This window comes from Planococcus citri, chromosome 2 (assembly GCF_950023065.1).
Source record: "Planococcus citri chromosome 2, ihPlaCitr1.1, whole genome shotgun sequence".
NCBI lineage: Eukaryota > Metazoa > Arthropoda > Insecta > Hemiptera > Pseudococcidae > Planococcus > Planococcus citri.
The window spans coordinates 59,779,494-59,804,245 of record NC_088678.1 but is presented as its reverse complement, the minus strand read 5'-3'; the positions used below and the strand labels follow the sequence as shown (position 1 = coordinate 59,804,245).

General features: G+C 34.4%; 3 protein-coding genes across 3 annotated transcripts; all 3 read left to right on the top strand.

Annotated features, from left to right (window-relative positions):
- Window positions 1–1,311: 1,311 nt before the first annotated feature.
- Window positions 1,312–3,057, top strand: LOC135836857 (speckle-type POZ protein-like). The gene is made up of 2 exons (XM_065351915.1): window positions 1,312–1,470; window positions 1,559–3,057. Exon 2 carries the CDS (start codon window positions 1,683–1,685, stop codon window positions 2,868–2,870), a length of 1,188 nt encoding a protein of 395 aa, XP_065207987.1. The 5' UTR covers window positions 1,312–1,470; window positions 1,559–1,682; the 3' UTR covers window positions 2,871–3,057.
- Window positions 3,058–4,438: 1,381 nt separating this feature from the next.
- Window positions 4,439–8,485, top strand: LOC135834118 (atlastin-like). Its single transcript, XM_065347956.1, has 10 exons — window positions 4,439–4,680; window positions 4,976–5,128; window positions 5,446–5,601; window positions 5,915–6,064; window positions 6,625–6,763; window positions 6,892–7,076; window positions 7,174–7,395; window positions 7,549–7,812; window positions 7,903–8,160; window positions 8,318–8,485. The coding sequence occupies exons 1-10, from the start codon at window positions 4,483–4,485 to the stop codon at window positions 8,483–8,485; spliced, it is 1,893 nt and encodes a 630-aa protein (XP_065204028.1). The 5' UTR covers window positions 4,439–4,482.
- Window positions 8,486–18,503: 10,018 nt separating this feature from the next.
- LOC135834117 (atlastin-like) lies at window positions 18,504–20,046 on the top strand. The gene is made up of 5 exons (XM_065347955.1): window positions 18,504–18,563; window positions 18,672–18,821; window positions 19,109–19,247; window positions 19,348–19,532; window positions 19,613–20,046. The coding sequence occupies exons 1-5, from the start codon at window positions 18,504–18,506 to the stop codon at window positions 19,847–19,849; spliced, it is 771 nt and encodes a 256-aa protein (XP_065204027.1). The 3' UTR covers window positions 19,850–20,046.
- The last annotated feature ends 4,706 nt before the right edge of the window (window positions 20,047–24,752 follow it).

Below are 24,752 nucleotides of genomic sequence, written 5' to 3'. Positions count from 1 at the left end.
AACAACTAACTTCAAAGTACAATTGATTTCCTACAAAAATGAGAAATTCCTGCGGAAGTACTGGTGAGCAACTCTCAATACAGATGGATAGATCATGAATATCCTCAATTTGCCAAAACAGAAAAACTGATGTTCTAAACTTAAATTCTAAACTTTCCTGTACAACGGATTGAAGATGATCATTTGTTCGAATTCTAATTAATCACAGTACTTATTTTAAGTAAAATAAATATGAATTAGATCAATTTTCATCTTTTCTGACTTGGTAGTGGTACAAAGAATAAATTAATTCCATTTCCATGCAAATGAATGTTTTCGATTTATTCTCTCAATCAGGGCTGGTGAACGAAACGATTGTACTACTTATACCCTTATAGGTCAATTTGGTGGATTTGAATTTTGATGAGCTACGAGTATTTTGGAGTAAAAATAACTCAAGGTAAAATTTCAAAGCCATTGATTTTATTTTTGAATGACAAAAATGTGTTAGAGAAGCTCAAAAATGTCCCAAAGTACTACATTTTCTCATTTCTGTAAATTTGAATCAACTTCTTGAGAAAAAAAAGCCTCAGAAATCAGACCTCTAGACAGTCTAGACCAGGCCAGAAGCCAGAACCAAAGGACATACTTTTGCTTACTTTTGCCGAGTGTTCATTGCAATCTTTCCACTTAAAATGTAATGGATGGATTATATTTGTTGTTAGGTACTTACTTGTTCGCATTGTTATATTTTTATTTGTTATTGTACCTTCAAATTTCATTTTCAATTTTGTAGGCACTCAGGCAAGCAACTGGCAACAAAACACACTCTATTAGTATGATAAACTGCGCATGCGTTATAGGTGAATGATGAGTGGAGTTAATGGCCAGGGTTGTACAGTTGTACAAAAACGTGTTTTTTTTGTTTAAAAACTTTTTTTTTTCTTGTTTGAAACTATGTGTTTTAAACACAAATTCATTTGTTTTGGGTTCACCAGACATCAATTTTTAAGATGTGGCGTTATAAAATAGCTATAAAGCTCGAGAAATATTGAAAAATTCGAATCAAAACACAAAATTTGTCTCTAAAAATACAGTTTGTTCAATTCAACTTTTTTTCAACAAGAAACTAAAAAAAAACGTGTTTTCTTAGGAAATTGGAGTTGAAAAAAAACACGTTTAAAACAAAAAAAAAACACTGTTTTAAACGGTTTTTTTTGTTTAAATTAAAACATCGTTTTGTTTTTTTTCATTTGTTTTACACGTGTTTTAAACATTTTTGTTTTGAACATGTACAACCCTGGTTATGACACGTGGAGTGTGATGGTTTGGTGTGAACTGTGAAGCAAACGAGTGATCGGATCAGAGTGATAGTGAAAATTTTTCATTGTGATCTAAAGCATGTGTGTTGAAGTGACGAATACTAAAATGTTATGAATTGTATGATTGCACGAATTTTTCAATCTGAATTGTGTTGCAAGAAGTGGATTGGTGAGTCGCCGTCCGTCATCATTTTCAAATCTTACTTGTTGAATATAATTATTGTTTCATAAAATATAATCTGAATTCCTTTTTTCAGGGGGTTTGCCGTTACCTTTCATTATTGCGTCGTTTTGCAGCATATAGCTTCATTGTAAACTTGAAATCCAGCACCATTTTTGAAAGGTATCGTACTTATTCTCCCATACGGTCTACTTGTAGAGATGGGCCAGTCAACTTCGTCCTCTCAACCATCAGCGTTAAATTCAGAAACCGAAGCCTCCATTAAAAATGAACATTCTCTCGTCGATGTCAAATGGGGAGAATTCTCTTATTTATGGACAATCAAACATTTTAAACGTTTCCATTGCAAAATGAATAAAGTTATGAAATCGACAGTATTTAAAATCCCCACGTATCCTGAATGTGAGTGGCACTTGGAATTGCAAGTTGAAAATTTGATGCCTTGTTGGAGTGATTATTTCGCATTGTATTTGCACCTTGATAAAGGCTTTACCGATGGTAGGCCTATTTTAGCTAGAGCGAAATTTTATTTTTTGGATGGTAAAGGAAATAAAGCAAATGTTCTCCAGTATTGCCATATATTCAAAGCAGGTGCAAAAACAAGTTCTAGAGGATATCCAGGATTTATTTCAAAAACAAGATTACTGAACCCATTTCCAGGCCTACGAATATTGCACAAAGACGCGTTGACAATTGTGTGTGAACTGAAAATCGCTACATTAAACAGCACAACCGTCGAAACAGTGCAGCGGTGTAGTGTAGGACCAATGATCACTGAAAACGCTGTTTCAAAGAGTTTGGAACGCTCATTGCTTAATCAAGACTTGATAGACGTGACATTCTCTCTGAATGGTGAGAATTTCGGTGCTCACAAGATCATTTTAGCAGCGCGTAGTCCTGTTTTCGCTGCAATGTTCAAACACGATATGGAAGAAAATCGACTCAACAAGGTAGATATTCCAGACATGAAACCTGAAGTGTTTAAAGCATTTCTACTGTATTTGTACACCGATAAAACTCCAGATCCAGCCGATCCAGGGATGGTATGTGACTTACTTGTAGCAGCTGAGAAATATGATGTTAATGGTCTGAAACTACTTTGTGAAGAAATGTTGTTGAAGGATTTGTCTGAAGAAAACGCAATTGATGTTTTAGTGTTTGCTGATCAATATATGTTTGAACATTTGAAAAAGCAAGTGATATTTTACATTACAAAGCACTTTGCTTGGATCACTTCAACTCAGTCGTGGAAAGATACTATTTTGACACATCCTCATTTATTCGATGAAGTGAATGGAGTAAATCGACCATTGGTATTGTCCAATCTTCCGGGTACATTTTCGAAATTGATGAAGCCTCGATCAAGCGCGAGCACGACGTGGGTGTAACAAGAAAATAATCTAAATTTAAGATGTATTATCTTAATGTCAATTTTTGTATCATTAAATTATTATTATTATTATTTGCATACTTTGTTACTTCTTTTTCTATCAGTAATTCATCAACGTTTTCTATACTCATTCTGTTTGTTGATTTCAGTTGTCAAATGTCAAGTAAAATTTTATTAAAAGTTCATTCACTTTCTTGTAAAATTTTGTTCTCAAAATATTCAAGTAAAATTATGAGAATGACCTAACATAACAGTACCTTAGGCAAAAGTAATTCCAACGTTGAAATAAGTAGCTATGTAGTACAAAATAAGAAATTTCATTTTTATTATATTCGATCCAACAAAATAAAATCTTGAATCGATAACAAACATTTTTTTTAAAAAGCAGGCTAGAATGAACGTTTCACGTTTTTTTGACTGTTGTCATCGAATGATGATATGATTTTTCTTCCATGAACAATTTTAACGATAAGTTGCAGGAATTTTACGTTGAAAAAAAAACGTAGGTAGTTGATTTGCAGGTGATTTCAAAGCATGTTCTGAGACCGGCATGTGACATTTTGGAATTCCAGATTCTCATAAAGGGCCATGAAAGAGCATGATGTAAGTTTTTAGCTGCATGTTCAACTTCATTAGGTAAAATTTTGTGAGAGGTTCCAGATCTGCTGAAAACGGTTCGACACCGTTTTCAATCGATTTTTTTTTTGGGGGGGGGGGGATCAACTGATCAAGCATTGTTTGCTACTCACTTGAAGATGAGAAATTCCAATTTGAACATTTTTTCATCTCGTTCAACATTCTTGAGAAAATCGCGAATTTTTTAATATTTTAGCTTAAAATTCAACACGAGTATACTTAATAGCTTGCTTGAAAATTTTACAGAACATTTTGGCACTTAACCTTACCTATGTACTTATTCGCTTCAAGTTTCATATTTTTTATCCTATAACTTACATTTTTTTTTTTTTTTTTTGGTACCTACCTACCTACCTACACATTTTTTAATTGAATCACAGCAATTATTCCAATTTAAGCATACCTATACCCGTTGTTTCACCGCAGGAAATGACAAAATGAAATAAAACAGTAGATAGATATAATTCTGGATTTATCTATGTATGTTTTTTTTTTATGAAAATTTTAAATTATCTGCCACTGCCAAACATCAGTCATTATCAAGGTGCTTCTAATTCTAAAAACAAAATTATATACTTTTTGCCGTTTATGCAACTCAGTGTTGTAATTTTTCGTATTCTGCAGTAATTGTGAAACAAACGACAGATAAAATTCGAAACATCTGAGCGAAGTGATTTGGTAAGTAAATAATACCCTTATAAGTAGGTACCTACGTATTTCTTTTCTATACTTATCGATTTTTTTGAAAATGGCGAAACAATGGCCACGAATATAATTATGTACACATTACATATTAGGTACCTCTACCTATTATAAAATATATCAGAATATTTCACAACCTGAATTTAAAATTAAGAACGTGTAAATACAAATGTATTAGACATGATTCTTTTTAAAAAATCTCATTTTAACTTTTTTATAGTTCCTAGTTCAGTTTAAAGACTTCCTTCGTTGATGAAAAGGCTGACAAGAGAATGAACCAACCACGTCCAATACCGATTGTGTCCTTAAAGGAACAGCATAAATTTACTTTGGATGTAGCACAGTTGGAAGATATCTTGCTGCAAGACCACATTAAAGATTGTCATGTGGTAGTAGTATCAGTGGCAGGAAGTTTCCGAAAAGGCAAATCGTTCCTTTTGGATTTTTTCCTTCGCTTCATGAATCATACGGTGAGTCATAAAGTTTAACTTTTTTATTGGTTTTTTCGTCTACCTATCCCTTTTTGTTATCTTCACAATGTTGACTATCAGAATTGCCTTGTTATGACGTTTCATAGCCAATGTTCTCTTTGTTCCATTTGCTCCCTATTCCCCTCCATGTAACTAGGTACAATACACGTACTTTTTTTTCAGAGTTTTTGTTGCCATTATGTAGTACTAGGTACCTAAAGGGCCTATACGTATTACGTATGTGTACCTTACCTATATGATAGATCTAATAGGTACCTAATTTGTATTTTTTTAGTGTAAATCCGATCAAACGACGAATGCTAGTTGGTTAGGAGATGAAAATAGTCCATTGGAAGGATTTTCATGGAGAGGAGGTTTAGAACGTAATACCACTGGTATTGTAATGTGGTCCGAAGTGTTCCCTGTTACTTTACCAAATGGAGACAAGGCAAGTTTCATTCATTAATTTTAAAACCCTTGAATGCCATACTGTGGTGAATTTCACCACACCGGTATTTCGTTGCGTTGCCCTGGAAGGAAGAAGTGAGGGTCGTAAGGACTATTGGTAGGCCTACATTCCAGCCACTTTCAATTAAGATGGGAAAATTATCAAAAAATATGAAAAAAATTGAATTTTTCAGAAATTTTTGTCCCTTAAAATAGGAGAGTAGGCAATACGTCAAACATGTCTGATGAAAGAGTAAACATGTTGGCACATCGAAAATGAATTACCTAACACTTTTGAATTGTTTGAATTATTCTTAGGTAGCCGTAATTTTATTGGATACTCAAGGAACGTTCGATTGCAAAAGCACAGTTCAAGAATGTGCTACAGTATTCGCTCTAAGTACAATGCTGAGTTCGATCCAAGTTTATAATTTGTTTCATAATATTCAAGAAGATGATTTGCAACATTTACAAGTAAGTAAAGTTATACCTTTTGGGAAATTATTTTGTATCATTATGGCCTATTTAAGTATTTTTCCTTGAATGAGAGAACGATTTCAATTTTTGAAGGAAAAGAAAAACGTAAAGTTTTCGATAGATTTGTGTAAGTAGGCATAAAATTGAGAATCCGGTTTCAAGTTACGAGCTCACTATATCCTCTTAGATAAAATATTGGATTAATTTACAGAAATGCTCAAGAAAGCATAATTTCAAATTGTGCTGATAGGTATTAATCTCGAAAAATTATGCCATGTCGCATATTAATTTTGAAACTTACGCCACACAGTTATTCACAGAATACGGACGTTTGGCTTTGGAAGGTGCTGATTACAAACCATTTCAGAAATTACAATTTCTTGTTCGGGACTGGAGTTATCCGTATGAGGCAAATTATGGATTGGAAGGAGGACGCAAATTATTGGATAAGACACTGAAAGTTTGTACCTGATTTATGCTTACAAAATACCAATTAAAGTTTTAAAATTCGTACAAATAGGTACCCCGAAAACCAATACTGAAATTATTTTAAAATTGGTATTTCGGTATTTTCAATTTTTTTCTCAGAATTTTTTTATTTTTGGCTTTTGCAATTTAGATTTTTCACTTTAGCAAAGAAACTTAGCTGGAATTTGGAGTTTTTTCCTACTACAAAATTGCTGAAAAATCTTGCTTTTTAACCCCCAAAAAATGTCGAAAGTTGTCACAAAGTCTCACTTTTGTAATAAAAATTTGCTACAAAGTTTCTTTTTTTTTGGTCAAGAATTATTTTAAAATGTCGATTTTTTGCAAAAAGTTCCAAATAGCCTCATTTTTATCCAAAAATTGCTTAAAAGTCTCGCTTTTTCGCCAAAATTGTCAAAGATGTTGCTTTCTTGTCAAAAATTGGAAAAAAAATTCATTTTCCACGATTATTTCAAAAGCGCTTCCTCTTTGAGGACTTATATTTCCCTTCAAAGAGCATTTCCAGAGACGATTAATGTCTTCATTTCTAAGCAGATTTCTGATGAGCAGCATCCAGTTTTGCAATCATTGAGAAAAGATATTGCATCCTGTTTCACTGATATTCAGTGCTTTCTAATGCCTCATCCTGGATTTAAAGCTACGACTAATCCAGCTTTTGATGGAAGATTGTCTGGTATGTTGCTCATTGTCTATATCCTATCTACCAACATACCTACCTAATTGAAAATATCCGGAAAATTTTTCTCAGCTGATCGATAGTAATTTTTTATTTGTTTTACTCGTGTTTTTCGGTGCACCCAGATCTGGAAAATGAATTCAAAACTTGTTTAGAGCAATTTGTACCAATATTGCTTTCACCAGAAAACATGATTCAAAAAGAAATTGGTGGTGAAAAAATCAAAGCTAAAGATTTAGTGAGATATTTTAAATGCTATATGGAGTTATTCAGTGGAGATGATATTCCTCAACCAAAATCTATTCTCGCAGTGAGTACAAAATACATTAGGTAGAGGTATCAACTAATTTAAGTATTTTCTTTTCTTTTTTTCATCAACGTTCGCAACGGTTTTCCCTTCAATAAAGGCAACTGCAGAAGCAGCTAATCAATCGGCTTTAGCAGCAGCAAAGGAAATGTATAATCAACTTATTTTAGCGATTTGTGAAGCTGCTGAACCATATCTCAGTTCGGAGGAATTAGAAAAGGAGCACGAAAAATGTAAAGCAGAAGCTATAGAGAAATTTACTCAAAAATCCAAAATTGGCGGAGATGAATTTTCCAAAGAATATAGAATTAAACTGGAACAGGTATGATTTTTCTTGAAGCGATGCTGAAATATACACATATGACCAAACCTCGCGTCTTCTGCCTCTAGAGGTGTTCGGGGTCGGGAGAGCCAATGATGGTGATATTCCTGAATTTCCTAATATGTAATACCTAACATAAAAATTTTTTCGTAGGATATTGATAAGGAATTTAACCGCTTCAAAACTTTTAATGAAAGTAAAGGCAAAGCCAGTAACCAGTTGGCAGTCTCCAAAGCTAAAGACACCTACCGTCGTCTTATGACAGAAATTTGTGAAGCATCTCTGTCTTGCTTAAGTTCTGATGAGTTGCAATTGAAACACGAAGAATGTAAAAAAGAGGCTCTGGAACAGTTTGAAGAAACATTTCAGATGGCTGAAGAAAACGTTTTGACGTTATTCCGAATTAAATTAAAACAGGTCATCATCAAAATACATATACCTAATTTGCATTTTCACATTTAAAGCTGTGAATTTCGATGTTAAAAACAATTTCTCTGTGATTTTTAGGATATCGATGAGTATTACGAGCAGTTCAAATCTTCGAATCAGAACAGAATCCAAATCAGTTATCAGTTATCTTATATAAAAGCTAAACAATTTTATCACCATCATATGGTGAGCTCAACTGAGGAAGGAATTAGAACAGATTTGAGTAGCGAAGAGTTACTACAGATGCATATTAAATATAAAAATCAAGTTCTAAAGCACCTTAGCGAGACATACAAAGAGGAATTTACTGAAATCCGTAAAACACAACTGGAACAGGTGAGAACATAGGTATTAGCTGGTAGACGTATACATAGGTTCTTTAAAATTACCTAGGTACTCGAAATTTTATAAAATCACGAAAAAATGAAAATTAAAAATGATTCCTTCTTATATTTCCGGTTTTCATCTAATTTATTTTGTAAACATGTTACAGAACAAACCCGAAATCCAAAAAAGTCGAATTTTTTTGGCAAAACCAGTCTTATTCCCTGCGCCTTGGGGAGAGGCAAATTTTAGAAAAAATGAGACTAGCTTAAAAAGAAAAACTGGTTCGGCCCTGGCAAAACAAGTTCCGCCTCCTAAGGGCCTGTTTAGAACTTAGGAGAGGCTATACCTATATAGTTGTTTTGCTTGGAAAATTCGGGGTTTCCCGGATTTCCAGTTTGTCCTTAAACAGACCTATAAGTACATATAATATACCTAATTCATTCCTTTACTTACAGGATTTTAACACCGAGTATTCTAACTTTTGTACTGCTAATAGAAATAGGGCAGAATTAAACAATCACTCAGCATTGACGGAAGCGAAGGAGTTTTATCATAAAAGTATGTCAGCACTTTGCCAAGGTACTGGGGATCCGTACATAGATCCGGATGTTTTCGAACGAGAACACCAAAGATGCAGGGAATCGGCCATGAAGCTGCTCGAAAGGAAAATTAAAATGGAAGATGAATTAAACAAATATAGAGACTTATTGAAAGAGGTAAAGAATAAATAAAAACGACCCACTAAATGCTGCACATTCAAGTCCGGTAAAAAAGTTACCTACATATCTACCTTACCTATGTCTTAAGACTTAACTTAAGTATACATCAACATCGGAAATTACATTGAAAATCCTGTTTTTCTCCTCATTCTAAACATTTGTACTTGAGCTCCAATTAGCTAAAAAAAAAAATTTTAGTGAAAATAATTGCACTACATCTCATACCTAATTTTCACATTTTTGGTATTTAAAAAAAATATTGTTCGAAATTAAGTCAGCTAGAGAGTTATTTCGAACATTTTCCAAGTAGGTAATTCGTACAAAATGAATAAAATCGCTCAAAATTTACGTACGTATTGATGCTCAAAAATGGTTCTCCTGATGATGTTCTATAAGGAAGAACGTAATGACAAACATTCCATTGAATAACTTACCTACTTCAAAGCAAGTTTTGAAAAATGTAAAAAGTGTCTGAAATTAGGAGAGTTTGATCTGCGTAGATAATATGTACCATACCTAAGTATATTACTTATTTTATTGCAGGATATCAAGAATTCCCATACTTGGTTTGCAAAATTTAACAGAGGCAAAGAAAGTATTCACAAAAATGGAGAAAAGCTGCGCAAAATAATCGCTACTGAAAAAGCAGTCATGACATGCCTAAATAGCCTAAAAGACACCTTGGGAAGTATCGCTAAATGACATGGAAATCAATGATAAATGATAATAAGCAGGCTTACGAGTAACCTGTAAGTTATATCAATAATATGTACCGTATTTTAAGTTGTTTCTATTGCTTTCATATTTTTCTCAACATTCGAGTACCTACGAGTTATTATTATCAATTTCAATTTCCAATTAGATTTGTAAGCACATACCTATCCTATATAGGTACATTACGTAGGATAACAAACTAAGCGTTTGGCAAATACATAGTATGTATTGGTTTATATAGTTTTTGAAAAGATGGTATATAATTATCAAGTAGGTAGGTATTATGTGTAGGTAGGTACCTACATGTACATATTTATAATTTTGATTTTATTGAAATGATAAATATCAGTCTCAGTATTTAACCTACTGCATCTCATTAATTTTTAATCTTGCTTTCAATTACAGCACTGCAGCGGTTTCAATTTTTCTTTTTTTTTTCAAACAATCGTTATAAAACTACAATTACTGCATGTTGAGTAGGCAATACCCAAGTAAATATAGGATGACTTTCGCTGTGTAATTCTGAAAAATAAACGAGTGCTTGCGGTGGATCTCAGTTAGTACCTAATTACCTATCCATTTTATTAATTTGAGGTAGAAAAATGAATTTTGGTATACTGGTCCATTTTTTTGTGCTGAACACGAATCCGATGAGTCCCCGGTCGTCCCTGGTGAGCGTTCTCCCCTATTGTGGATCTAAGCCCCCCAAAACCAGTTTTTTGCCATTTTCTCCCCCGCATTGCATTTTAGCAAAAAATGAGGTTAGATACAAGAATCTACGTCAAATTTCCGATCTATTGATATATCAACTTCACTTCTACCCCCAAGGGGGGTGGAGCAGGAACCATTCAAATGTGAGGGGTTTTCTAAAAAACACAAAAGGGCTATCGGCGCATAGGAGGGGTGAAATGGGCCCCGAGAGCGTTCGGGTTGATATCAGCATTGAAAGTGGGTACCATCGAGAAACTACCCTGTGAAAAATTTCAGATCCACACCACCTCCCCTTTTTGCGGAACCCCCTTTTTTCGAAATTTCAGTAACACTTTTCTCAGCCCCATTTCAACCGATTTTGAAAATTTTTCTGGAAGTTATGTATATCCTTAGTAGGTATCCCCACAAAAATTTTCAACCCCCTCCCCTCATATTTACCCCTCAAAATGGCGTTTTTTTCATTTTTTTATGCCTATTAACAATCAAGATTGCGAGGTACAATTTTGTAAACACGTTTTTTGGATGTATACTATATTAGAAATTTTTGCTTTGGTGCGCCGCACATTGGACCGGCCTAATGAAAAGTGCGCGCATGTCAATTTTTTGAGAAATGATGGCCTACGACATGAAAAATATGACCTTCCCTTATGTAATTTTTCACGATAAATTCGATTTTGGTATCAGTTTTACCCCTAACCCCACTGGGGGGGTGGTACTCGCTCAAAATTTTGAAAATTTTCAAAAAAATGAACATACGTACATATCGATATGTAGGTTTTCGAAGGCGTAGAATTCGAATTTCACACTATTTTTACGCTCTGAGGTTCAGGGTTCAAGGGGTGGGGGGCTGGGGCGTTGAAATTTGAAAATTTTCAAAAAAATGATCATACATATTCCCGTGAGGCCTTTTACGCTGATAGGTACGCTGACGTACCAAACGCCTAAAAAACGCCATAAAAACCATGGTAAAATTGTGGTATAATAGTCGTATACACGGCAATTTTACGTTCGCTCAAAATACTGCGATATTGCGAGTAGTATTTTTGACGTAAATTTGCACTTTTTACTACTTTGCGAGTACGTCAACTTTACGCCAAAGTTGCGAGGAGTAATTTTGATGTAAATGTGTCGTACCTACATCATCATTTTTACTCTTGAAAAATGCTTTCATTAGGATGTAGTATTTTCAACGTAAACTTATGGTACATACGGCATGGTTTTGTAAGACGTATTAACGTCGAATTTGGAGACGTAATTTTGACAAGAAATTGCTGTAAATACTACATCATCAATTAGCCTAAAATACATCGAATTCGCGCGTAGTATTTTTGTGATATTTTTATGGTTGATACGTCATGAACTGAACTCTGAAAAAACGTCTGATTTTGCATGAGGTATTTTTGACGTAAATTTGGAATTTTTACTACATCGTAAGTACGTCAATTAAACGTCAAAGTTGTGAGGAGTAATATTAGCGTTTTTCAAGAGTAAAAATTATGATTTAGTTACCACACATTTACGTCAAAATTACTCGTCGCAACTTTGGCGTATAATTGACGTACTCGCAATGCAGTAAAAATTGCAAATTTACCACAAAAATACTATTATGTGCAAATTCGACGTATTTTAGGCTGATTAACGATGTCACATTTACTGCAATTTTTTGTCAGAATCACCCTGACAAATTTGACCTTACTACGTCTCAAAAACCATGGCGTACATACCACAATTTTACGTTGAAAAAACTATATCTTAATGAAAGCGTTTTTCAAGAGTAAAAATTATGATTTAGTTACCACACATTTACGTCAAAATTACTCGTCGCAACTTTGGCGTATAATTGACGTACTCACAATGCAGTAAAAATTGCAAATTTACCACAAAAATACTATGAGTAAATTCGACGTATTTTAGTCAGATTAACAATGTCACATTTACTGCAATTTTTTGACAGAATTACCCTGACAAATTTGACGTTACTACGTCTCAAAAACCATGGCATACATACCACAATTTTACGTTGACAAAAACTACAGCTAATGAAAGCGTTTTTCAAGAGTAAAACTGCCGTATTTTCGACGTAAATTCGCATCACAGGTATGTCAATTATACGCCAAAGTTGTGACGAGTAGTATTGACATAAATGTGTGGTAACTAAATCATAGTTTTTACTCTTGGAAAACGCTTTCATTAAGATGTAGTTTTTGCAACGTTAAATTGTGGTACATACGCCATGGTTGGTGAGACGTAGTAACGTCGAATTTGCCAGGGTAATTCTGACAAAAAATTGCAGTAAATATGACATTGTCAATCAGCCTAAAATACGTCAAATTTACGCATATGGTATTTTTGTCGTAAATTTGCAGTTTGTACTACAGTAAAATTTCAGCTGTTTTGCTTCTTAAAATTACAAATTTTGAAAATCGTTTGCCCTCGCTTCGCTCGGGCCAATTTGATTTGTTTTACACTTCACAATTCCAAGAAACTATTGATAAAATTTATGTAACTTTAAATACCTTCTTTTTTCACCCAGCTTGGGAATTTTCAGTCGAATAAGTTGAGAATTTTCAGTCAAATTAGTTGAAAATCTTAGGGGTTTTGCCCCCCCCCAACCAGAAAAGTCACTTCGCTACGTCCCTGGCCTTAAATAAGCACTAAATCACTGCATACTGACGTTTCAAAAACATCAACTTTTGTGAATGGTGATTTTGTCGTTTGAGCATATGATGTTTCCATCATAGGATCGTAGTTGAGTGCATGGTATTCATATACCTATTCTTACATGAGTACAAGTTTAGTGTCCAAATAATAATATCCAGGTGATGGCTGCATGCACAAGATTATGGTTTACTAAACCAAAGGTCCTGGGTTCGATTCCCAGCCAAGGCAAGAAATTTTCGTAAGTATTTAAATTTAGAAAATTATATAAATGTGAATTTAATATCTGGTCAGCTATCTTTGAGTGGCTTATAACTGGCGTTGAAACGACAAGTGTACACTGGTTTATACGACAAATATACAATGGCTTATGCGACAGTTATATGATCATTCTACAGTATTGGAGATCCCTTATCAAATTACGTATGTATGACGTTTCATTGGCTCATACACCAGCATACAATGATTTATGCTGAAATATACAGTAATATGGGCAAAATTTTGATGGTTTCCTGCGTGCAACGACGCTTAATTTACGTCAAAAATACGTCAATGATACGCTTGGTTTACCACAATTATACGTCAGCGTATTATCACCCATCAATTTCGCTTTTGCACGCTGAAAATATGTGGATGAATACGTTAGTTGAACGCCCAACTTACGCTGTCGCAAAACTGTGGCTTATAAGCTTAATATTCAAGAGTAAATCTGCAGTAAAAACGTCAAAAAAACCATTGAAATTTTGTGAAATTTCAATGGTTTTTTTGTCGTTTTTACTGCAGATTTACTCTTGAATATTAAGCTTATAAACCACTGTTTTGCGACAGCGTAAGTTGGGCGTTCAACTAACGTATTCACCCACATATTTTCAGCGTGCAAAAGCGAAATTGATGGGCGATAATACGCTGACGTATAATTGTGGTAAACCAAACGCATCATTGACGTATTATTGACGTAAATTAAGCGTTGGTGCCTCACGGGTTGATATGTAGGTTTTCGAAGGCGTAGAATTTGAATTTCACACTATTTTTACGCTCTGAGGTTCAGGGTTCAAGGGGGGTGGGGCTGGGGCGTTGAAATTTGAAAATTTTCAAAAAAAATGATCGTACATATTGATATGTAGGTTTTCCAAGGCGTAGAATTCGAATTTTACACATGACAATTTCTACATTCTGAGGTTCAGGGTTCAAGGGGTGGTAGATGGGAGGGAGGAGGGTTGAAATTTGGAAATTTCCAAAAAATGAGACGGATTTCAACGTCTCTCCCCTGGCCCATCTTTGGGAAATTTCACAAAAATGATGTAGGAGATGGATTCAGGGAGGCAAAAAACATATATTTTGATATCAAAACAACATTTTTGCGAATTTTGGATTTTGACCCCCCCCCCTCCCCGGGTCCACCTTTGGGAAATTTCAAAAAAATGATGTGAGAAATGGATTCAGGGAGGTGAAAAACATACATTTTGATACCAAACACGGCTTTTTCACAAATTTTGGATTTTGACCCCCTCCCCTGGTCCACGTTTGGGAAATTTCACAAAAATGATTCCAGAAATAGATTCAGGGATGTGAAAAACATATATTTTGATACCAAACACGACTTTTTTTGCGAAATTTGGATTTTGACCCCCCTCCCCTGGTCCACCTTCAAGAAATTTCACAAAAATGATGTCAAAAATGGATTCAGCGTATTCGAAAACCCCCGGATCATGAGTCTTAGACTTTTGGAACCCTAAACACGAAAGATTGCAGAAAGTTCAATTTCAGCAAAAATTTGCAACTTTCACACGTTTTAACTTGAAAAAAAAGTAGTCAATAAATCGAAAATCCGCAAGTTTCCGCAGCTGGAACTATCGTAATAGTAAAAAACACATTGAAATTAATAAATTTTCACGAAAATTTTTTTGATCCACCTTGATCCAAATAAGTAATTGTACAATGAACAGGTAAAAACAGCTTAAAAGTACTGCTTATTTTGCTACCAGTTATTTTGTAAACAGTAACATATTAGAGAATCTTGCTCAAATATTTCAAAAAAGTACACTTTTCTCTTAATAATAAAGTTTTTTCCATAAATTTTCATGCGTTTTTACCCGCTAATTAAGAGCAAGCAATTACCTGCATAAGTGCCAATGTGCTGTGTCACACGACAGTGCAATGTCGCGCGCAACGATCGGTCGCGTTAGGGGAGGGACGGGGCAATGGGAAATTTTGTTTTGAGTGTTTTTGGGTTCGGGGAAGCATGTACCTTCTACAGGACCAAAAAAAAACATATTCATTTGGTATTTTTTTTGGGGTCCATGCGCGCACTTTTCATTAGGCCGGTCCAGTGTGCGCCGTGGTGAAAACTTGGAATAATGTATCGTAGGGGGGTGGGGGGGGGGGTGAAATGGGATTTTTTGAAAAAAATAACTATCAATGAGTAGGGTATTGTTTTCATATGATTCGATACCGCTGAGCACGAATATGACCTCAGATTTTCTGCCACACTCACCTACCCCCCTCCAGAACCCCTCAGCCCCCCTCAATTTTCACGATTTTCGAAATATAGTTATTTTGATGACATTGGGTGTCGTTTTCATATGATTTGATACCGCTGAGCACGAATATGACCTCAGATTTTCTGCTACACTCACCTACCCCTCTCCAGACCCCCTCAGCCCCCCTCAATTTTCATGAATTTTCGAAATAAAGTTATTTTGATGACATTGGTGTCGTTTTCATATGATTCGATACCGCTGAGCACGAATATGACCTCAGATTTTCTGCTACAATCACCTAGTCCTCTCCAGACCCCCTCAGCCCCTCTCATTTTTCACGATTTTCGAAATAAAGTTACTTTGATGGTGTTGGTTTCATTGCTATGGGAAAATTACATAGGTTCATTGTTATTGTACAGAAAATTTCTCGTAGAATAAGTTACAGCACATGGCTCCCCATCGAGGGGGGTAGACCCCCCAAAAAAACTGGTTTTGGGGGGCTTAGATCCACAATAGGGGAGAACGCTCACCAGGGACGACCGGAAGGCATATCTAGGACCGACCCCCTCCAAACGCACATGCAAATTTTCCAACATTCCAAGTCGATTTCTGAGGTTTCTCTTCTCGGAATTGTTCTAAAAAGTTGATTTTGATTTTTTTGAACCTTTTTCGCCTCCTTTTGTTTCTCCCTCTTAAGAATTTGGACACACCTCAATTTTTTAGCCAAAGTAATCTCCACTCATATTTTTCAAATCCAACGTAAAATCACACAAAATATGAAATTCCTCTGGCTAAAGCTGAAATGTTCTTATAGTCCAAGAAGAGGGGGAGGGATGAATTTTTTTTTAAAAATGTGCCTATAATCAATCTTGATTGAGAAATGAAGAAAATTCTAAAATATCTTTCTTGATCTTACAATTATGAGTAGATCCAAATTTTCAAAACGTAAACCTGAAAGTTCTTTTTCAATCTCGAAAAATCAAAACAATTTCACACGTAAGTTTTTAACTATTTTTTTCAAATTTTTGTAATTGGCAAAAATTATTTAAAAATTGGCACACCTGCCGAACAAAATATTTCCCCGGTTTCAGGAATGATATCTTTCTGCAATTTAGCATAATTAATGCGAAATATTTGCCAAGAAACAATTTTTGAACTACATATGTAGGTATATTCAACAGTAGGTAGTACCTACTTTAGAAACCCCTGTAAGCGTAAAAATCCAAACGGATATTCAGAAGATACACTTTTTGGGACATTCAGATACAGGTTTTACCCCCCATGGTTCTACTGATAACCACAAATCGGTATACATTCGGATCGACACCGATTTTTTTTTTTTTCATGACTTCCTTTCTCTTTGTAGTTGAAAAATATACCAAAACGAAGGAGGAGGGGCGCAAGTAATCGAATACCCGGATGTGGATACTGTATCATTTACATCAAACTTAGTTTGGAATTCGTTACAAAGGATAGCGGATTGGGTTATCGGTATTGTTTCATCAAACTGAGACTGATTATTCTCTGTCATCAGGAAGTGACACATAGTTGTCCCAAAATTGAAATAGAAAATTGAAAATGATACAGTTCTGTATTACTACATTTTTGGATTGGTGATACACAAGCAAATATTATTGTGGAAATTTTGTATTCGAAATTTTTTTAACAAATAGTTGGTAAGTACAATAGGCCTTAAATAATACGTTTTTATTCTGTATATCCTACCTTCGCATAAATTTCAAGCATAGGTACTAGAGAGTAACCCAACATAATTATATGTAGGTACAAATAGATACGTAGCTGATCAACAATGCATCAAGGCTACCCAATACAGATTGTAAAATCGAACAGCCAGCATAAATTTGAATTAGATGTTAACGCTTTGGAAGATGCTCTACTTCGAGATGATATTAAAGACTGCAACGCGGTGGTTGTGTCTGTTACTGGAAGCTTTCGTAAAGGCAAATCGTTTCTCTTGAATTTTTTCTTGCGCTACATGAATTATATGGTGAGTCATTAAATTAATCGTGATTCATGAGTCATGACATTTTGTTAGCTTGATTTCTTCTTGTTGACAGTTTTAACTCATTTCATGTAAAACTATACCTAAGACATAGGCCTATATCATTCTTTGAAGTTTCATGCTTATTTTTTTTTGTCTCCGCCTGCAACAAAACACTTTGTTCATGTATTAGTACAAATAACTATGGTACTCACCTAATTAAGATAGGTTGGTGAAAAAATTGTTTCTTCTAAAGTAGGTATTGTTAAAAATGTCATGATTATTATGTACCTATACTTACCTATAGTAGATACTTTTCGACGTTGAATATCTTGTACCTTTGTAGTGCAAATCTAACCAAGCTGCAACAAATGGTAGTTGGCTAGGAGATGTGAATTGCCCACTGGATGGATTTTCTTGGCGAGGAGGATCAGAACGGACTACCACTGGTATTTTGATGTGGTCTGAAATATTTTGCTTCACTTTACCGAATCAGGATAAAGTAAGTTCCATCTTAAACGGTGCCAGCCCCCCAGGCCCTAGGAAAATAAGAACCCTCAAAATTCTGGTCGTCATTTTAATTCATTACTGCATTTTTCCTGAGTACCCGCCATTTTCCCTTGGAGGATCAATATGCTGCCTCTCGAAAAAAATACGGGCTTGGGGTAAATTCCGTCCTTAATGAAATTTTTCCAAAAAAAAGATGATTCATTAAATTTTTCCAACAAAAAAAAAATGAAAAGAAAAAAAGATGATCCATATAAATAGGCTAGGTACCAGGAACCTATAACTACAGTTTTGAATGGAAATGAAATTAATATCCGTTATACGTAGGTACATCTACCTTTGTTCTTATTCAGGTGGCAGTAATTTTACTTGATACCCAAGGAACGTTTGATTGCAAAAGTACAATTCAAGATTGCGCTACCATTTTCGCTTTAAGTACTATGCTGAGCTCGATCCAAGTTTATAATTTGTTTCATAATATTCAAGAGGACGATTTGCAGCATTTACAGGTAATTTCACAGTGAAAGAAGTAAGTCCTTCATTAGGTGCCCCAAAAATCGTATGCGCTGTTTATTGTTTGAGAATGCTTTTATTGTTAAAAGACTATATACAAATACAAATGTAGGTAGAGGTACCTAAGAGAAGACATTAGAATCTAAAAAAATATAAGCTCATATCCACTTTGTTATCTTAATCTCTGAATCTCATATCATCAACGTGTGTCCTCAGTTATTTACTAAATATGGATGCCTGGCTATTGAAGAAACTGGTAATAAGCCATTTCAAAAATTACAATTTCTCGTCAGAGATTGGAGTTACCCGTATGAGGCAAATTATGGATCGGGAGGAGGACGCAAAATTTTAGATAAAATATTAGAGGTTGGTACATTACATAGCTAAGTAGGTAGGTACATACTTATGTCTACTCCGCCAAATTTCGTCTTTTATCACTTTGCTTATGTTTTCAATTCATAAGTTTTCTTGCAATTCATGTTTGCAATACTTTTTCATTCAATTATTGTCAAATATTCAAATTCAGTCAATTTCACGTTTTTAACGTTTTGTTTTAACTTACTATAGTTTTTTTGTTTTTTGTTTAAGTTTCACGCCTGATTATTTCATTCCATTGTAAGTAGCCTATGTTATGCTTACTTGTTTCATTGAAGATTTCAGATGGAATGCATCCGGAATTGGCAACATTAAGGAAACACATTAAATCATGTTTTACTGATATGGAGTGTTTTTTGATGCCACACCCTGGCTTCAAAGTGTCAACAAATCCCGATTTCGATGGACGATTGTCTGGTAGGTATGCCGATTGCCGGCCTGATCAAGTATCTACGTTCGAAAACTGTAAAGTCTCTTATATTATGTACATATGTATGTACCTATATTTCATACGCAGATATGGAAGATACGTTTAAAATATGTATCGAACAATTTCTTCCCATGCTGCTGTCTGCTGAAAACATAATTCAAAAAGAAATCGGAGGCGCTAAAGTTAAAGTCAAAGACTTGGTGCGATATTTCAAATGTTATATGGAGGTGTTTAATGGAGACGATATTCCTCAACCAAAATCTATTCTTGCTGTAAGCACATATCTATTAAGAATTATGGGTACCTAGACCATTAGATACTGGTTTTAACGTTGGTTTTTCATAATTTTTAGGCGACTGCAGAAGCAGGCAACCAATCAGCTGTTGCAGCTGCAAAAGAAACTTACCATCGACTGTTATCCGCGGCTTGTCAAGCCACTGAACCTTATCTCAGCGTTGAGGAGTTAGAACAAGAACACCAAAGGTGTAAAGCGGAAGCGATGGAGAAATTTATGAATAAACCTAAGATGGGTGGAAATGAACTTTCCGAACAATATAGAATTCAAGTGGAACAGGTGAGTTGCCAATAGAGAATTTTGAAAAATGTTCGGGTGTACGAGTATGAATTTGGAGAACCAATGTGTAAAAATATGTAATGTAGAATGTTAGATATGTACCCACTACCCAGGTACCTACCTGGCCAACTAAAAGTGGTTTTGGATTATGACGACAGCAATATCATTATCTTTTGAAACTGGGCCATTTTCTTCAAAACAAGTTGGCAACGTACCTGTATAGGAATTAGAGCGAAAGAACCACGATTCTAATGGCTATTATTTCTCTCCAGGACATTGACAAAGATTATAACCAGTATAAAGTTTTCAATCAAAATAAAGTAGAAGTCCTAAATCAAACAGCATTCATTGAAGCTAAAGATATTTACTTTCGACGTATGATTGCGATTTTCGGAGGTTCTAAATCCAGTATACATTCAGAAAAACTGCAAACGGAGCATCTAAAATCTAAAAATGAAGCTTTGAAAATGTTCGAAACAAGCAGTAAGATGGATGGAGCCGGTATTTCTACATCATACAGAATCAAGTTGGAACAAGTGAGTGTTTCTATGCGGATCTGTGCATTTGATGAGCCCCAATAGGTATCAAATTTGAAAACAGCATAGGTATATTCCACCAGTCCAGAATTCTCTAAATTCAAACTTCAGTTTCCCCCAATTCTCAACTTTTAAAATTTTGTCGAAAATCCCATTATTATTTTCATATGTAGTTTTACTTTGTCACTTTCGATATGATTTTTTTTTTTTTTGAATTGCAGGAAATTGATAAAGGATATGAACAATTCAAAGCCTCTAATAGAAGTATAGCAAGCATGGGCAATCAGCTCGCATTCGTCAATGCTAAAGCATCTTATCACCAACTTGTGGCAGCAAGTATGACAGCTAACGAAAATGTTAAACCATACTTCACTCGTAATCAGTTGGAAGCAATGCACGTGCAGTATAAAGATCAAGTTATGGAACAGTTTTGCGAAGAATATGGCGATGGGGAGAGCTCTGAAATTTATAAAAGTTTATTGGAAGGAGTAAGTACAGGAATACTCGATTGAAATTCCATCTTTTGCATCTAGACTTCTGTAGGTAGGTTTAGGCATCCTTATCAAAAAATTAAGGTACCCTATAGGTTAGGAAGTACGTACATAGGTATTAAAATTTTCCAACTGTTTCAATCTTTCTGCAGTTTTCACTTCGTGTACCTATACTAAATTACCTTTCGTATTAGAGAAATGAATCGGCTGTAGGGTCATTCATAGGCCTATAGTTCTAATCATGAGATTTGTTTATACTTAATTATAAAGGATATTGACAAGGATTATTTCCACTTCAAAACGACTAACGAAAGTAATGCACAATCCTGTAATCAATTGGCATTGGTCGCGGCCAAGCAAACGTATCGTCAACTCATGACAGCATTTTGCCAAAGCCCTGGTCACCGGAAACCATATGCAAAATGGGATATGCTTCAACGAGAACACCTCAAATATAAAGAATACGCGTTAAATAAGTTCAAAGAACGAATCAATATGGAAGGAGATGAATTATACGAATCATATAGCATCAAATTGACACAGGTACCTCTACCTACCTAGGCTTCTTTATTTTCTCAACTTTCGAGTTGAACATTATACACTTATACAGGGTGAGTAGAAATATCGAGTATTTCAACTACAAATACTAAGCTAACCTATTGAAAACGTAGCACTGTTGGCGAGTAAGCGAACATTGAGGTTGTGTTAACACCTTGAGCCAATATTTCTAGGCACCCTGTACTCGTAGTCGTAGTTCATTGAAGAAGCATAGGTCACTCCCACTCACACCATCTTCTACATATAGTTATTGCTTCAACCCTCTAACATAAAAACATACTTTTATTGCGGAAACGTTTACCTACTTATATATTCGAGTGAGTATTCTATTAAGGTGACTCGTCTTCGACCTTTTTTTTTAAAAAATAAAAATGTAGACGAGATTCGATGAAAAATTTGCGGTGGAACCTCAAAAAACTGCCAGAAAAATTTTGGATTCTTGTTTCGGCTCAAACCATCATTTTTCCACCGAGGTTTCAAAATTTTAAAATTGATATTGAAATTCAATTATATTTACTTGGAACTGAGAAAATCTTTTTTGAATTTTTTCCTCTTTTTCAAAGGTTTTTCAGGGCATAAGTATTCAACTTTTTATCAAATATCCCCTCCAATTTTTCAAAAAAAAATGAAAAAAAACCTCAAAGATTGTCCATCCTGTAGGTATAGTATTTAATTTTATTCGTTTTTTTAAAAAAAATATCTGTACTCGCTTGAACCTACGTATTCATTTGGTAGTCCCTGTTCTTTCTGAATCTCATGATTCAAATCATCACAGTTTGTCAATAAAAATGAAATCATATTAGAGCATCACCATCACGTATTCATTTGCAGGACATTGATGATAATTACCAGACGTTCAGAAGTTCTAATCAAGTTACTTATCAAGCCTACACTACTGAAAAGAAGTTGAAAAAAAAACAACAAGAACAATTGTGGAGTGTCGTGATCTGCATTTTAGTGGTTATTGTAGTTTTCGTGATAGCTAGTGGTGTCAAAAAATATCGATAGTATCGATAGTATCGATACTTGGTTGTATTCGATACTTATCGATACTTTTTGAGCGAGTATCGAATACAAAATTTCGTTAAAATTTATCAAAAATGGTGCAAAATTTCGCTTACACCTCCTCAAAATGCGAAGAAAAACATGAAAAAAACAAAAATTACCAAAAACTGTTCAAATTTTTGTGAAATTCCAGCTGTTGTCAAATTGTCACTGTATTTTACGTTTTTTCCTCTGGGCCATGGCCCATGGTGAAAAAAAACACGGGCAAAAGTGTGAAAAATTGGAGTATCGATTAGTATCGATACTTATCGATACCTGTTTTCGACGATACTTGACACCACTAATGATAGCCATAAGTGCAGAAGGGTAGCCCAACAGTCAGGGTGGGAGGTATCAGGTAAGTAAGTAATGTGAGAGGTGAGGTCAAGTTCAACCGCACCGCCCAGGGTCAAATATTTTTTCTCATAAAAATCTTTTTAGAGTAAGTATTGCAGTTTGATGCGCTGTTCAACGAAAAAAACTGAATTCAGCTATGATGTAAAATAATAAGTAGGTACATATGTAAATACATTTTTACATTTTCAAAAATCACTCCGCCGTAGGTATGTACTTACTAAATTTTTACAGAATGTAGATTTACAGACTGTAAAATTTACAATTTAGGTACAATTAGTAATAATTTACAGTTAATCTGTCCAAAATTTGGCAAAAGTTCACTGTTAACAGTCGACAGTTTTGTTAGCATTTATTTTTAGCATTTCATTTTTTGCAAAAATGAAATAAATGAAATATGGTGGCATTTTGAAGAAGAACTTTTAAAATGAATACACTTTAAGCGTAGGAGCGCGGATTTCAGAAAAAGACAGAATAGAATAGCGCTTGCATTTATTATTTGCTCATTTTGTGAGAATTCGTACTTGATTTTATTTGTTATTCAGCTTAATTATTTCCACTTGTATTTTTTGTGCTTCTCATTATTTCTTACAATAATCTTTATTATTTTAGTATTTCATTTCTGTTATTTACCTATTGTTTAGTAAGTTCGTTTGTATTTACTTCAAGTAAGTGCCTATACCTACCTACATGTGTAGATATACATACATACCTATGTAACGAGTTTAAAGTAAATCTGTATAATTCTTTGAACTATGTACATAGTTCTACCTATGTCGAGTAAGTTGCTACCTATCTCTACTATCATTCATAGCTTGGATTCAAGTGTAGGCTCAATTTCCCTCTTGTGAGTATGTACTTATAGGTACCTATATTTAATTTGAGAAGTTTTCTATCGAGGGCTTCCATCTACCCTTTTATAGGATGTCTTTGGTTAGAATTACAGCCCTGGGGGGGAGTGGAAAATATTGCTTAAACATATAAGTATGCTTCTTATTGATGCAATTTCTCGAGTTTTTATTTTTATGTTTTTTCAAGCCATGTTGGAGGGGAAGGGTGAATGAAAATTTACAGATTAGTATGAGAAGAAAATACCAATTTTACCGAATAAAATGACGAGTTTCTAAAATGAAATACATACGAGATGAAATGACAATTTTACTAATATTGAGATATACCTACCTAAGACTCACATCAAGACTTATTAAACAATTTGTTATTTTCCCCTTTAAATTTAATGGAAGTTTCAAATCTGGAATTTTTAAAGTTTAGGACTGAGATAAAAATTGGCTGAGCAAAGGAATGGCATAATTTCTATCTCTTTCAGGGGAAAAACTATAGGTGTTTTTAAAAAATTGTTCATGTTTTTGGCTCTAAAATTTTAGAATTTGAATGTTGAGTTTTAAAAAAATTAAATTTTGAAAATGAAAAGCAAGTAGACCAGAGCGAAGCAAGGGAAAAGCCAAACATTGTTTTGAAAGGTAAAAAAACGATGTTTTTCTAGTAAAAAGTGTATTTTGTTTGGTTTAAACATTTTTTAAAAATTTGAATGATATAGATTTTTTCTAAGTTGAATTTGAAAAAAAAAACACAGAGGCCCAAGCCAAGCTAGGGCAAAAACTTTCAAAAATTCGTAATTTGAGAAGTGAAGAACAAGTTTTTTTTTGTGATGAGTTGTACGAGTATCTTGTATTTTTTTGACTCCACAATTTTAGAATTTGAATACCTTCGTAACAGGTAATTAAAAATTTAAATTTTAAAATAAACAACAAGCAAAAAAGCCCAAGCGAAGTCAGGGCAAAAGGCCAAAAGCTTGCGAAAACTCATGTTTATAAAAAGTGAAAATAATATTTTGTCAACACTACAGTCATGTACTCGTAAATGGTTTAGGTAGGTAACTACTACCAAAAAAATTTTTTTTGGATTTAAAGTCGT

Coding starts and splice junctions, on each gene's coding strand:
- LOC135836857 (XM_065351915.1), top strand. CDS start 1,683: ATGGGCCAGTCAACTTCGTCCTCTCAACCATCAGCGTTAAATTCAGAA.
- LOC135834118 (XM_065347956.1), top strand. CDS start 4,483: ATGAACCAACCACGTCCAATACCGATTGTGTCCTTAAAGGAACAGCAT. Junction 6,764..6,891: donor TTTTGATGGAAGATTGTCTG/GTATGTTGCTCA, acceptor CGGTGCACCCAG/ATCTGGAAAATGAATTCAAA. Junction 8,161..8,317: donor GTAAAACACAACTGGAACAG/GTGAGAACATAG, acceptor AACATGTTACAG/AACAAACCCGAAATCCAAAA.
- LOC135834117 (XM_065347955.1), top strand. CDS start 18,504: ATGCGCTGTTTATTGTTTGAGAATGCTTTTATTGTTAAAAGACTATAT. Junction 18,822..19,108: donor TTTTAGATAAAATATTAGAG/GTTGGTACATTA, acceptor GTTTCATTGAAG/ATTTCAGATGGAATGCATCC. Junction 19,533..19,612: donor AACCAAAATCTATTCTTGCT/GTAAGCACATAT, acceptor CATAATTTTTAG/GCGACTGCAGAAGCAGGCAA.